The 15,383-nt window shown below is 37.3% G+C and overlaps 1 protein-coding gene across 1 annotated transcript in view; it reads right to left on the minus strand.

The window, feature by feature from the left end:
* Positions 1-15,383, minus strand: part of ARHGAP6 (Rho GTPase activating protein 6) — a gene marked incomplete at its 5' end in the record, with an annotated part of 309,381 nt that overhangs the window by 13,765 nt on the left and 280,233 nt on the right. Inside the window, 5 exons of the mRNA XM_084285501.1 lie at positions 2,777-2,956; positions 6,182-6,330; positions 7,408-7,558; positions 10,810-10,865; positions 13,667-13,862. Coding sequence (XP_084141627.1) covers positions 2,777-2,956; positions 6,182-6,330; positions 7,408-7,558; positions 10,810-10,865; positions 13,667-13,862 — 732 coding nt within the window. The remainder of the gene's footprint in view (positions 1-2,776; positions 2,957-6,181; positions 6,331-7,407; positions 7,559-10,809; positions 10,866-13,666; positions 13,863-15,383) is intronic.

Below are 15,383 nucleotides of genomic sequence, written 5' to 3' on the forward strand. Positions count from 1 at the left end.
TCAGTCTCCCTGAATCCAATTTCTGGGCATTGTTCAGAGACTAGAAAAAAGCAGTTCCACAATATGGACTTATGCATCCCTGAGACTCACTGAAATTGATAGGAATTGGATATTAAGGACCTTAACATCACGGACTTAACAGCAAGGTCAGCATCTTTTATGCTGAATTCACGTTTGCATATTAGTGATGTTAATGGTAATTGCTTTAGGAATAAAAACAGACCTTGATAATCCCAAGTTGTTCTGAAAAACAGAGCATTTCACTGAAAGTCAGAGTCATTCTGATATGAACTACATAGCATGTGCTATATTCCTATGTTTTCTTTCACAAATGGTGCTTCAGTTTTAATGCTGAAGTCAACTGGAGTTTTATAACTTCCCCATATACAACAGAAAGAAGAAAAAAAAAAAAAAAAGCACAAAACCACCTTGGCATCAATATGCTATATGTTATAGCTGTAGCTGGATCCTCAAGTCCAGATGTTTCTCTTTTTAAGTAGCACAAATGTCAGGTATAAACAACACTCCTGGTTTGGCTCCACTCCTGTGGGTTTGGAAGATGAACTGCTTGCTGCCTGATTTCAAATGATTGGAGTCCCAGTACAATGTAATGTACAGGTCTTTTTCATTTCCATGCATCAATTACCAAAGGATGCTCTGGGCTTAATCTTCAGAATGCAAAAAGTCTCCCTGTGCTGCCCAATTTTTTCATGCTAACATGAAAAGTTGACAGCAAACTCTCATAGAAGTTTTATAAAAATGCAACCATGAGCAATTTGACACAATCCTACAAATCAAATATCACATGCAAGTCTAGACATTAGTCCAGAAAACAGGCAGAACTTGCCAGGTTGTTTGTTAAACTATGGTAATGGGAAGAGTAAAAGCATTCAGAGATGCTCATCTGTTAGGCACTTCTGTAATTTCACATCAGTGTATTTCAGCTTTCAGGAGAGCATCTGAGACAGGTTTGCCTCTCTCTCACATGCAGATAGCCTTTTATTTTTAAATCTGGTTTTAATCTCTCTCCACAATCTGAAAAACTGCTCTAGAAAACGAAAGAGAACTTCTCTTTTTTTTCCATCATTGCGTTTAATCTTCAGCGAAAAATGCAAGCATTGATGAGGTAAGGGAATAAATTTGTCAAAATGAAAGGAGACCATATGTAGGTTAGTCTTATCCTAAACCCCACTCTTTCCACACTGAAAGTCTGGACATGAGCTTGAAGTACGATGTGCTGAGATGTCACTGTGCTGTGAAGTGTTCTTAAAGAGAAATAACAGTAAGTACATGTATGTTTCTAGTATTGCAAGTATTCTTATTCAAATATTATTTTAACCTTGTTAGTGCCATCCACGCTCTGGGCCAGCAGAACTGCTCACAAGAGTGCAGTTCTGTCACTTTCTTTTTGTGCTGTGGAAGTAAAACTAGCACCTAAAGTTTCCCCAAACTGGGTAGGGGGTTGAAGTGGTGGAAAGAGGAGACAGAGGAAGAGAGAGAGAGAGCACCTAACTAGAACAAGAATAAAAATAAAGCAAAGGATGTAATGAAAGGCAATACAGTGTTAAAGAAAAGATGAGAAAACCACAAAGAAATTAATCTCAGGATAAGATCAATAGACGGTGCTCGTCATTGCTTTGTCATGCTTTCATCCCTGTTGAAATCTGGTAGACACCTTCTCCTTACAGTACCATGTGTCCACCACTCCCACATTCCCACAATCCAGTCTTGTCCATCATCTCCCACCAATGCTGTATCTAGCACCTAGCTTTGCTGAAACACTAAAGGAAGTCTTCCAGAGTATTCCTCCTCCTGTGCTGGAAACAAATCTCCTCAGTATATACAGCGCTGCTTAGTTTCAAGACACAACAAACAAAACTGTTTTCAACTTTCCAAGTAATCTTTTTTTGTTAAGATATTTATGTCTACTAAAGTGAAGACAGGGTGGTGCCCACCACTAGGTCTGACTGGCTTCCGATATCCTGAACTAGGGCTCTGCCTCAGGCACAAATCACGCAAAACTGAACTATGATTTCATAGACAGAAAAAAAGATAAGGTCAGAGAATGAACTGACCAGGTCGCTGCTAGGCTTTACCAGTGTAATTTAACTAAGCTGAATCTTCAGTAGGCAACAGTATGTAGGAATTATTTGGCCAAAACATGTTGAAGTCCAAGGTCACCATCCCTTCTATGAAGAACCTCCTTGCTTCAGCAAGCGAACAGAGAAGTACTCAAGAACAGCACACATTTATGCATTACTCCTCTTATCCCACTGACAAATAAAAAAGCTTTGTCCTTCCTCTCCATGTGACCAACAAGAAAATCTTTGGTAAGGGAAGTTGTTCCTTAAATTAACCAAGGATCTCTTATCCCTGCAGAAAAATTAGCTCCCTGACTTCTAAACCTGTGAGATGAAAGGTCATTTTCAGTCTTGTCTTGAAAACTAATGAGCAATAATAATATATTATTTAGCATACGATTGAATAAACAATTCCATCATTTCATTTACATACAGAGGAAGATAATTAAGTAAGATAATATTCTCACTGACATAGAAACAGTTCCTGGAAAGGTATAAGTACAAATTTTTAGTATTATTGCTTTCTGCAAAGCATTTGCCTTGATGGAAGACTGTTTTGTTTACTAATACTAGTCGAGCTTAATTGAATGTTGTTTCCACAGTTTATTTAATCCTTGTCTATTTTAATGCCAACCAGGTATTTCCTCATTTAACTTAAAAATGCCTAGAAGTCACAGAAAGAAACATCCACCTACCATAAAAAGGGCTTCGTAGTTTTCAATCATCTTTTGTACAACAGCTATGATAGCAGTACTCTCTTCAGCTCGAGCTGAACTCTGAACTGTGAATTCTTTGTCTGTAGATTTCTGCTTGTGCAACAGGTTAGGGCCAAAGATCGTAGCCAGGTTAAGTGATGTCATTTTGTTCCCAGTAATCTAGAAAACAGAATAGAAAGGAGGTGGGGTCTCCCAGGATCTAATGTATCCAGAGATTTATGTATATACACAAATACATGCAGACAAAACATTTGACAGATGGTTCATTCATCAAAACCAAAAGCAAGTGCTAGTCAAAAATTTAACCATTTTCAGAAATGTGGAAACACTTTGTTTGGACATCTCCACAACAAGCACTGTGGATTTTCTTGACAAATTTTCAAATGGACTGGAGAAGAAGGTGAAAGTGCTGCCTGCTTTAATTCCCTGGCAGGTCAGCAGTGGTGTACTTCATCTGAACTTGGAGATACTGCCTCCTGCTTCACTTTCTTACCTTGTTACTGCCTCTTAAGACCCAATACTACGAATTGTTAGTTTTTTCAACTGGCAATCATGATATGAAACAGATACAGTGAAGAAAAGCCAACTTTTCCAAGTTTAAAAAGTTAAACAGTTTGGATACTTGAGAAACATGCTCATTATTTTTATTACTATTTTCCTGATTTTTTGCTTGTTTCTGAGAACACACTGAATATTTACTTTTTTCTGGTTTTGTTTTTTACTTTCTTCTGCATCTACAACTCTGTGTCTAAAGAAGCAAGAGTAACCTGGTTTTGGAGGAAGTAGAAAGCTAGGAACAAGTACTACAGTAGACAGCAACTATATGAAAAACATGTCATAGAGGTTATTAAATCAATATTTTCATGGCAGATTTGCGAGTAGACTACTTTTTTCCCATTCTATTCATATAACAGAGCAAAAGACAGGGGTCATGTGCTTTCTCTCTGTATCTCCACTTGGTTGCCATTCTGGGAATGCAGAAGATGATGCCAGCAGTTTGACTATATAAGACTGCGAGTGAATTTTGATAGCTGAACCAGTAAATCATGAGGCTTTTTTCAAAGAACAAACAATATCATATGAGTTATTTTTTTTCAGCTATATCTGAACAAATTAATTTTAAAAAGGTCAGAATGAGGCACAAAAAGAGGCAGAAAATAGCATTTCAAGAAATGAGTGGGACAAAATTAATCCTTTCAAAGCAATATTTTTATTTTTTTATAATATGGCATCTACTGAACATTCCAGTTGAATTTACAACTGTCTACTCACTATACCTTTTTTTTTTTTTAAGCAAAACGAAACAACTAAAGCTCAGCTTTAGCACAGAGCTGATAGTTAAAAATAAATAAAAAATAAAATAAAACCTTTTCCTTTTATCACTACTTAATCTTGCAAAGACATCTGCACCAAGTAGGTGCATGGTGGACAGTCATAACAAACATGTTAGTACTTTTTCCAGCATGACTGTGCTTAAACACCCCCTATTGCACACCACCATGCACCCAGCTGTTTTTTGGGTGATCAGAGTAGTGATCCACCAAGGATGCGTGGGCACATGGTGTCCTGAGAGAGCCAGGGGTAGCCTCTGGCTCTGCCTGGATCAGCATGTTTAGGCTGTCTGTACAAACAGTGAGTCTTCTCTAAAGGGCAGTCTCGGGGCATCCCTTAAAAAGTGATGTAAACATATCAACTGAAATAAGCTGGATGAGTCATTTTAATAAAGTTCATCATCTGTCTTCATCTTCATGAGAGAAGGGCTTTCGAAAGACATCATGGAGAAGAGCCTGTGTGCCAAAGCTCACACATCTTCTTTCCACTGATAGCAAAATACAATCTTTTGCCCTGTATGTCTTTATTCACTTAATTATTAATGAATAGCTTAAGTAATTATGAATAGAATACTCTAGTGTCTATAAAAGATATCCAATTGCATGTAATATTCTTGATGCTTACAATACTGCCAAGGTGACTTTCATAAATTTGCCTTGCAATACCTGTAGCAGAGCTGATGTACTCTTAAGGGGAATGAAAATTCCTTCACTACAACTGTTTTGCCAAGCCCACTCTCTTAAGCAGCATCAGTCCTGCAATAAGATCCTCTCAGGTACGTTCCTCAACTGAGAGAGAACTCTTTGCTGGACCAAAGGGACCAAGACATTAGCCAACTTATATGCACTATGTTTTTAAGTACAGTAAAACTGTTACAGGCTGCTCTTTTCCAATGCCTTTCATTATAGTGGTTTAGTTGTTTATCAGCTTATTGCTGAAGACAAAAATAACAGCATTTGAAAGGGATTTAAACTGAAAAAGGTCCTGAAGTCACATGTAGCACATTTGAAGTTAGGCCTTCAGGCAGAAATTCAGCAAAACTCAAAGTGCCTATCCTTGAATAGCAACCAAGTCCAAAAAGAGTCCAAAAAAGTCAGCAGTTTTCCATTTGGAAGACTCTTCTCCAGGTGTTTCAGCAGCATCTCAGAAGTAACCTCAGAACCTCTCTGCTACAGATCACAGGACAAGGAAGTCCCTTCCACAGAAAAACTGGTACAATTTTGTCAAGAAGTGTCTGACTGCATCCTTCTCAATCAAAAAAAAAACAGAGTTGCTGCCTTTTGCAGAGCAGTCCACTAGTTCAAACATTTTCCCGGGAGAAAATGGGAAACCTGGATTTTCAGATCTTCTGTAGTGTGACTGTCTTAGATGCACACGTCAATGCTCAGAGGTACACCTAAGCAATGCAGCTATGGGTATTCTTGTCACTGGGGTTGGGTGCAGTACAGTCTCTCCACTGAATTTGTTCGAGAATGCAACAGTAGGGAGGCCATTATGAGAACAGGCAATGATGGACCTTGACTCCAACTGGTGATTAGGTCTAACAGTTAGAAGTGCACCCGTCCTTCATTTTTTTTTATTCTTCACTACACAATTCACACAAGGAAACTAAGAGGAAAAAGAATTTAACTATGTTCAAAGGTCATATAAGAAAGCAAAAAGCAGAGAATGAAAAAAGAATGAAAAAGCACACTCTTGAATGCCTGACACTTTTCTATGGAGAAGAGGGCAGTATTTTTTCCATAGAATGTAACAGGAAAAAACAAAGGAGGAAAAAGGATGGACAACATTAAATATTCTTAACAACAAGGCCTATAATGTTGTGCATCTCCCAGAGAAAGTGCTAGATGCCCTACTGATTAAGTCATATAAAAATTAAACTCATGCAGCCCTAAGAATGTAGTAAAAAACTAAATATCAAATGTGTGGACAAGAATAAAAAATCTCCCTCATCTTTCAGGGGTACGTCACATGGTTATTTCACAGCCTTAAAGATCTCTTTTGAGACCCGTAATTAAGCAAAGTCAAAGGACATGAGTGTTTGGAACTTACCTCTTGGCCATCTTTGTCTGTGGTGTCTTCTGCGTGGCCAGCCACTGTGGAGAGGAACTGCAGCAGTCGGTGTAGGGTATCGCAGTTACAGGGAGGTAGGAGATAAATGAGAAGCTGTAAGGTGCTTAGCTGTTCATCTGGCTCTAATACTAAGAAGGGAAAAAATACATTCTAAGAAAAGTACTCCAACTAACCTAAAATCAGAACAAATATACTGTTCCCAGCCCAAAGGAAGGCATAAGAATAGCTTTGTTTAATGATAATTTTCCTCGTAACATCAGAAGAAAAAGAGAAAACACTTCAAGGAAATACCAAAAGCATAACAATATTCTTATGGGATTTTTGCTTTGGTTGGTCAACATTTTGCTTATAGGTTCATAGGCTCTTCTCCCAGCCTATGAAAGCAAAATCCATGCTGCGTACTCCATCACTGCCACTCAACACAAAAATTATGTGTAATTTTCTACTTATTACATTCATTTTGGTATAGTTATGGGTTTACAGGGCACCCTTTGGAAGCGTTCCAGTAAAGTTTATGCTTTGGCCATTATAATTTTTTTTTTTCTTTTTTTTTCACAATTTCACATCTTACAGAGTCTGGGAAACTGGAAAAGCAGATAGAAATGTTAAGGACATTCTACACTTCAAGCACCTAAAATGCAATGGTAGCCAGAGACAAAGGTGAGATAAAGTCAGGATCTCACACATGAGGGCTAGAAAGAAGCTGAAGAACATACCAAGCAGCAGTTCAAGCCTGAATGGTCAAACTTTACATTTTCCCAACTCTTTGAGAGACTGGACCCAGGTTTTAGCATAAGCCAATACATTTGGGACAATGTTCTGAGAGCCATTAACTACCATGAAACTTGAACTTTTGAAGCTAGGCTTTTGAAGCCAGACCATAATTTTGATCAGTGAATAGCAACAAAAGCTAAGAGCATTCACAGTGCTGAGATACCAGGAACATTAATTCTATCATATATACCAACGTAAAAATAGGTATTAATAGATCTATGTGAAATCTGTGTTCTAGTTCTCTGGATTAATACAGCATGAAAACCAAGGAAAGTCACCAGCAAATTATAAATATAAATATATATATAAATATTTGAAGTAAATCAAGGTTAGAGTATTAAATGCACAGAAAACAAAATACAGTTAGTAGAGATTATAGAATTCAAACAAGCTTATCAAAAATCAGTAAATCAAGATGCTTCAGAGCTCACAGAGTGTGTTGATGAAAGGTGTATAAAGTTCTCTAGTGAGAAGCGGGTCAGGCATATCACGCAGAAATTCCTTTAATAAAGCAGCAACATCATGAATGCTGTGCTCTTCGTCCAGCACGACATCTATGCCTCTGTCAAACTCTTCACGTAACTGAAAAAAATAATGACACAAAATCTTAGTCACTTAACTAGCATATTCCAGCATAGAAGATCTTTTAAGATATGACCATTTTCATTTTCCAGATTGCAGAAATGTTTTTTGGTAAGGCTGAATATATAATTCACTTCTAAGTGATCATTATTAGGGAGATAACAAACACCACGCTAATACCTTTATGAGGTATTGCTTTTTTTTTTTTTTCTAGCTACAGTCCCCAGACAAAACTGTGTGTAAGTCAAAGGCATCAAATTTCCCAGAGGCAGAAGAAATCCCTCTCCCACATCCGATATGCCTTTCGAAAATATAGATGCCTGACTTTCTGAAGAGACTTCCCACCACCCATAGCAGAATACTTTCTTCAGGTTGAGAGCTCCATCTTTTACTCTTTTGTTCTTTTTGAAGAGTCAAGATCTTTTAAAACTATTTCCTGGGAATACTTCATACCTTTGCTAATACTATGAGGTGTCATAATATATTCTTTCAGGGAATAATTATAAATCTTACTAAACACAAGGAAATTTGAGATATCAGCTTGCCTTACCAGGATTATTAAATGCACTTCAAAAAGGAAGAAAGAAGGTACATCACAAGCAAACTATGTGTGATAATCTGAGGAAAATCTTGATTACAGGCAAATCTATGTTGTGTGTGTATGTGGAATAGGTAGAGAAGGTAGAAAATCCCCGTATTTCTACATAATTTGTGCCATCATAATGAGCATGAAAGGCATTCTATAAAAAATAGAGCCTCCTTTCTAATTTATTAAGGTTATTATTGTTATTAAATTAGTCTTTATTAATATGAATAATAACAGTATGAAGACCAGAATTTTTTCTTTATTCATCATTATGTTTTTGCCCACTGTTTTGTAGCCAAATATTTTCCAGTACTGACTTGGGGATTTAATTCTCAGATCATGTCTGCTCTTCAGACTGATGGCAAACATGGAACATCACTGTGGAGCACCACAAATTACTTCTATCCAGAAGATTATCCCCACAGATACTGCCCCAAGGCAACTGAGGAAATCAATCAGCACTGCACCAAGAATTTGAACTTCCCAAATAGCTGTCTGAATCACGAATTGCTAGTATAGCCTTGAATATAGAGCACTTCTGATCCATTATCTTTACAGGCCTAAATGGATTTTCCTAATTAGCATAATATCAAATAATCATTGGTGGAACACAGCCACGTTTCAGGCCCAGGTATCACAATGGTTAAAAAGCAGTACATTTCCATGTCAACCGTAGGTCTCTCAGACTTCCTTCACAGTGAATATTTGCAGACTTTTGGAAAGTACACCCAGTGAACTACTGTATCCACTGGACACGTGAGAACTGGGGACATCCCTGCTGGGAGTGGGACAGGAAAGCACAGCTCCAGCCATGCCGCTCTTCAGCCTTGGGGTCTGGCAGCTTCACCAGCAGAGCTGTCCTCCAGGCACCCAGACTAGTGTAGAGGCCTGCCCTCCCTAAGCTCAGCAGTTATGCTCTGCCCATGCAACTGTATGGTTTCTGGGCACAAACTAATACCTGGCACCCAGGTATACCAGACTTCGATTCAGCACCAGCTCAGGAGCCTCGGTCCTACACTCTACTAAGTGTGAAAAAGCTCTAAGGTGGTTTGTAATAGACACGTTCTAGATTTTCCCTTCCTGCTCACCAATAAAAAAATCTGCTGGCACATGCACTCATTTATTTATGTATTTATGGCAACAGACTACAGTTGAAATAGGACATTTTCTAACTGGGGGAGGAAGGAAAACAAAACTATGCCTGCTTTCTGTACAAGAAAAACTAATGAACAGCTGCGAAAGCACACCAAAATCTGAGTATTGGGTTTGGCTTTCCATGGTTCAGAAAATGAATGGAATTTTAATTGAATCCAGACTTTCCCATGTGTTCATGTTGACAGCATTTATTATTGTAGCTGCAAGGGCCAAGCTGATGCATCCATGTTGTTTAATAAAATAAATTAGTTCATCTAATTCAATAAATTAGTCTCTGTAATAGAATACATAAATACCCAAATCTCTTGGTTTCCTTAGCTTTTGAAAACAGAGTAAAAGAAAAACTGGTGAAGGTTAGTTATGTTTGAAGTAAGGCTTAGGTTACAAGCAAATGATATAAGCTCCCTGCTTTCTCCCAGAGGTGTGATGCAATTGTACTCATCCCTGAATAATAAATGTTTTGACATCAAAACTTGTAATGCATATTAGAGGCAACTTACTTTTCAATATTTTTGAAACAACTGTGTCTGCAGACCATGAGTGTTTTCAGCTTCGTGGTATATCATCCACACAGCAGTATTAACTGGTAGAGAGTAAACTACTAATCAGCAGGTTATACTGTTCTGCCAGCCAGAATCAAGACAGTTTATCTATTCATCATAACTCTCCAAAGAAAGCCAATCATTATGTCGAATATTTTTGCATCACAGAACCATTATTCCTGGGATTAGATGCAGCCAAGCTTTCTTTTGCTCTTTTCTATTTTGTCTTTTTGGTCTTAAAGTTCCTAGCAGGGGTATTTTACCACAACTTTTTGCCTTCTCTCTAAGCATCATACAACCATTAAGCACTATTGTCCACAGTTCTAATTCAACATGTATTCCCAGCTTCTGGGAATAACAATGCAAGAGCTAGGCTGAGGAAACACCCACTTCTGACTTTGTCTATGGAACCTAACCGTACACCATCTTTGTTTTTTCAACATTTGGCTGAGACTAGGAATTGGATGGGTCTGCTCTGACCTTAAAGTGGAACGGGTAAAAGAAAGGTGATGTTTGGGAACAGCAATCTGAGGGTCAAAGAGATTGTTCTGTACTTTCATATTTCTTCATACTGTAAGTTTTCTGAAAAAGATTTATAGTTTTGGTTTACTTTGGGAGCTGCTGCTGTTTCTGAGATGAACAAGCAGCCAAGATTTCTTTCTCCTGACAATGAAACCTTTGGAAAATTTCATCACGGTAGACTATTTGGATATCCAACCCTTTGCTACTTCAATGGAGCAAAACATACAGTGATTGTTAATCCGTTGAGATCCTGAGAAGGATTTCACCAAGTGTTAAAGAAGACTAGAAATGGCCTGTTATGAGCTATCAAGAAATATAATAAAGTCACTAACACAGGAAGTCTGAAGTTCACTGGGTGAAGGACTGGGAAGAAATCACCTAATGGAAAGCAGTAAGGTTATTTGTACCATACCTGATGAGGGAAAAGAATATCCATATCTACTCACCTGTCTTACTCTCTTTTTTGAACTTCCAACTCTGAATATTCCTACTGTCTGGAGACCTGCAAGTAGAGCACATCAGACAACTGTTTTATTGTATGATTTTCTGCTGAAAATTGCATTGAGTCAAAGCAATCTGGGTTATGTGTGTTCTTAAAAGAGTAAGAAAAAAAGACGATAAAAAACCCACAACTTATTTCTTTACAAGGTTACACTTACCACACTGAGACAAAATCCCTGGAACAAGTAGCGATACAGTGTAGTTTACCAAGCTTGCAAATGGCATCTCTGTGACATTTCTCTTGATGCCATCTTCTTAGTGCCACTACTATTATGTGACGGACAGAGGTAATTCTGACAGTAAGACATGGCTCAGTGTTTTGAGCCCTTCCAGGACTGCCATCGAAGGAAACGGGCAATAAAATATCTAAATACTTGAACAGTGAGCTGTGTCTTTGGATTTGGGAAGCAGATGGTGTTTGGTTTTACCAGCTGGCTGTATAGTGCCTACCAATACGAAGTTTTCCTTCAAAGAGATGTAAATAAGTTGTTGCCTGCTATTCCAAGAGAAATCAGTTCAAACCTTCTTCTATCCTTGTAGATACTACTGGAATATCAAATAAATAATATGTGGTTGATGAATGGACACATATCATCAAGTAACAGCAACTGAAATACTTGAGATTAAAAATCATCTTAGAGGTGCCACAGTCTTTAGCAATTAGAGTGTAAGTGGAAATCTTAGAGGCTCGAACAGCTGTGTATATAGGATCATTTTATAGAGCTAGACATCATTTTCAAAAAGGATGAGATCGTCTAAAGCTTTGAAAAATGTATGGTCTAACAAAGGCTACTCAGAAATATTCATCTTCTCTACTGACATACAGGAAATGTAAAATAGCCTTGTAAAGCAAAAGTTGTCCCCCCCCCCCCCCCCCCCCCATAACAGCCATGAGGCTACACTACTTGCTGGAGATGTGTAGCTCCACAGTATGTGGAGTTGCAGATTCTCATCAGAAAAAAAAATCGGGTTGGATTCTGCCTTTTAGCTTTTAGTCTTAACATGGCACCCCTCTTCAAATATTCTTCTGTCTTCGGTTAACAGAAAGTTGAATTGATAGAACAACACAGAACGAATTTAGTAAACCCTGGAACCATCTGGGAGTGATGGTTCCCATGGCAGGGAATCATCTGAGATGGAGATACTCATATTGAGCAAAAACTGGAAGCTCGTTCCTGCACAAACATGCAGCATTTGTTTTACTCAAGGGCCTGAAGGAAGTCAAACCTTTATGACTCTGGGACCTGATCCCAGGGACAGCAGGGAAGAAGAACTAGGCCAAGGGCCTTTATGGCTAAAGAAAACTAATCTTTTATTTTTTAAAATCATATATTTCTGTAATCCACAGATACTTATGTGGATTAAACTGAAAGTTGAAGAACACCAGTATTTGCTCCAAATTATCTCTGATTATTGTGTTATTGGGTACCACAGTGTACTCTTAGAAAATGCACAAAGAAACGTCCTAAGTTTTATTTAAAAGGAACTTTTAATATAAAGCAAGCATTTTAGTAAAAAAGTGTTGCATAGGAAAGTATCTTCGTTATTTCAGTGGGTTAAGAGGATTAAGCACTTCATCACTAACGTTTAAGTGACATTAAATCACAGTATCCAAAGGAACCTCAGCTGGATGTCTCTTTTTGCTGAGTCAGACAGTTTAATGTTCTCTGAACTCAGCTAACCTTACTAAAAGGCATGAAAGTCATTCATCTTAAACTTAATGATCCCTGTATTTGTCAACCATGATATCTCCTCTCTGTAAAAGACTAACAATGACTTGCTTTCATCATTTTCCTTTATATATTTGTAAGCAACATGGTTTTCAATTATGTACTGTAAAAGCTTAGCATTGTTGTCTAAATTGCAGTCCCTCATCTGCAAAAGCTTTTCATTCAGAGTCAGTAAATGACTTCTTTCTGGTCACATTAGGCATCAAATGCATCATTTGGTGTTGCAGTCACCAGTACTTAATGGTTTGTTTATCATCTGGTCATGTGATAAGTCTGTCTTCCTGTGGCCAAGTTATTTCAATTCTCATGAAAAATCTTAACAAGACAAAGATACATTGGGAAAGATGTTGAACAGATACCTTGATTAACTATTGTTTCTGCATTACAGAAAGCTGGTGGGAGGTTTGCATCTGAATGATCATGAAGACACAAGAAGAATATTGGCACAATTTTATAATTCCCTTCAGAGAGAGCAGGACTGAGCCTGAGGCTGGTCAGTAGGACTCAAGCCAGGGACAGAGTAGGCAGCCTGAAAGCCTTGTAGTGAACAGGAAAATGCTTCTTGGAGCTTAATATAATTTAGTGTGGGATTATTTTATTTCTCTAAACCTCTATTTTCAAATGTTGTTTCTAGCTAAGTCTGGCACTGTAGCATAAACTGTTCATGTAGCTTTTGTATCTTCAGATCCACTGGCTGGTAAGAATGACTGGATTGCACATTTCAGGCTTTCATTCTCACTGTATGGGTAAATCTGTGGGGTGTAAAGATTCATTCTTGCAGAGCTGAGCACTCCATTACTGGATGAATGACTTCCAAGAAAGTTTTTTCCTTCATGCTGAACAGGCCAGTTTGCAAACTTATAACACAGGTCTTCTGTTTGGGAGGAAATTGTCTTCTAAGTAATTACTTGTGAGACAGGATCTTTAGCAAGAGGCAAAATAAGAGGGAAAGTGTCTGACTTTCAAAGATGTCCTTGCAATTTTAAGTATACACTTGTTTCTCAAAATACAAGTTTATTTATACTATAGTAAAAATACATCTGCCACTCATGGGAAAATGAGATATTCTTACCATGTTTTTCCAAGTGCTGGCAGCAACTATCTACAAGCCGGGGAACCTGCCTGTAAATTGGGTTCAGGCTTAGTTTCTTATCTCTTGCTTTTTCTTTCTTGCTCTGGGCTTCTGCTGGCAAAGAGAGCTGGAGAGCTTCTAACAACCGTGACTGATTGTCATCAAGATCAGTAATAGAGTCCACAGACATTGCACCCTGTAAAATACACATGCATGGACAATCAATATGGCTGGAGAAACCTAAAGGCCACATTACTTCATCTGACAAAGAAAAAAAAATGTCTCCCTATTTTAAATGAACTAATATAAATATACACTTTGTTATGCTGCTTTCATAAAATAGTCAAGTTCTAATACCACTGTAATGGATGGAAAAATCAGGACAGTAACAATGCTATTATTACCAAACCACAAGAAATACAAATTAGACACTAAAAAAAATAAATGCTTTACATTCATTTGGCACACTTTTTTGTTATTGTAGAAGACTGGCTATACTCCAGGACAAGGATGAGTCAGGGTTTGCACATGCAATTCAGCCATACGGTGTTTATGTGCATGAAGGTATATATACATTTTTAAACCTGATTCCCTATTTCTTCCATATTTTGGGCAATTGTATCAGTGAAAATTACACAAACACCACATATAGTTGGCTAATTATTAGTAGTTGGCTACCAATTGATTTGCTGTAGAGATTGAAATAAAAATGCATTATGACAGACAAAGACTCACCAGAGGAGGTACAGAGATGATATTTTTTCAGTAATTCTACTTCATGCATCTTAAAATCATTAATATTCCAATGAAAGCTATGAACGTTATCTTTAGATTACAGGGAAGCACAAAGATTCAAGCAGCCAGTAAAGGACAAAGCAGCATGAGGTTTATGGCATTTTTCAATGTTCACATTCGAAAATGAAGATTTTTGTTTCAAACCACAACATTACTGTTATTTCAAAACAACCGTTTCCCTCATAGTTGATCAATTGTTATTAAACTTACAAAGCAAAAGTATTTTAGGCTTATGAATAATAATAAAAATAATTAAAAAGATATTTTTTATTTCTCAATAAAATATATATATTGTTTAATATTTCCTTTCCTTCTGAAAAAAAAAAAAAAAAAACCAACCACAACAGATACCATAACCTAAAATGCTGAACAGGTAACCAGCATGCTATTTTAACACAGAATGAAAAAGTGTAGAATTTCCATTCAAAACTTTTCTGAGAACTCTAATTTCTTCAAAGCAAGCTCTTCTGCTGTTGACAGGCATTTCATAGACTGTAGGCAAGATCGTTATGTCTGTTAAATGGGACCTGTTAGGGAATTACCAAGCTCTAGAACTATTGTCTTCCATCAGTGTAGAAAACTGAGCTTTATAAAAATTTCCATCTTGTAGGCAACTCAAATGAAATCCACTGAGATTTCAAATGAATTTAAAACATTTCAGTTCATAACATCTAACTTATCAGGGTTAGTCCTGTTTCTCATAACTCATGGAAGACTTAGGAAAAAACACAGTGAAGTTTTTAGATAATTTTTTGTGACCCACATCTCTAAGCAATTACTAGACACTTTGGAATGCAACTTCAATCATGATTTCTAGTGTTTCTCAGAAAAAACATTTGTTTGATTCCCCTTAACATTTCCTGTCAAAAAGAAAGAAAGAAACAAACAACAAAAGAAAGAAAACAAACAAACAAAAACCACG

Source organism: Netta rufina (genome assembly GCF_964035555.1).
Source record: "Netta rufina genome assembly, chromosome: 1".
NCBI classification, from domain to species: Eukaryota; Metazoa; Chordata; class Aves; order Anseriformes; family Anatidae; genus Netta; species Netta rufina.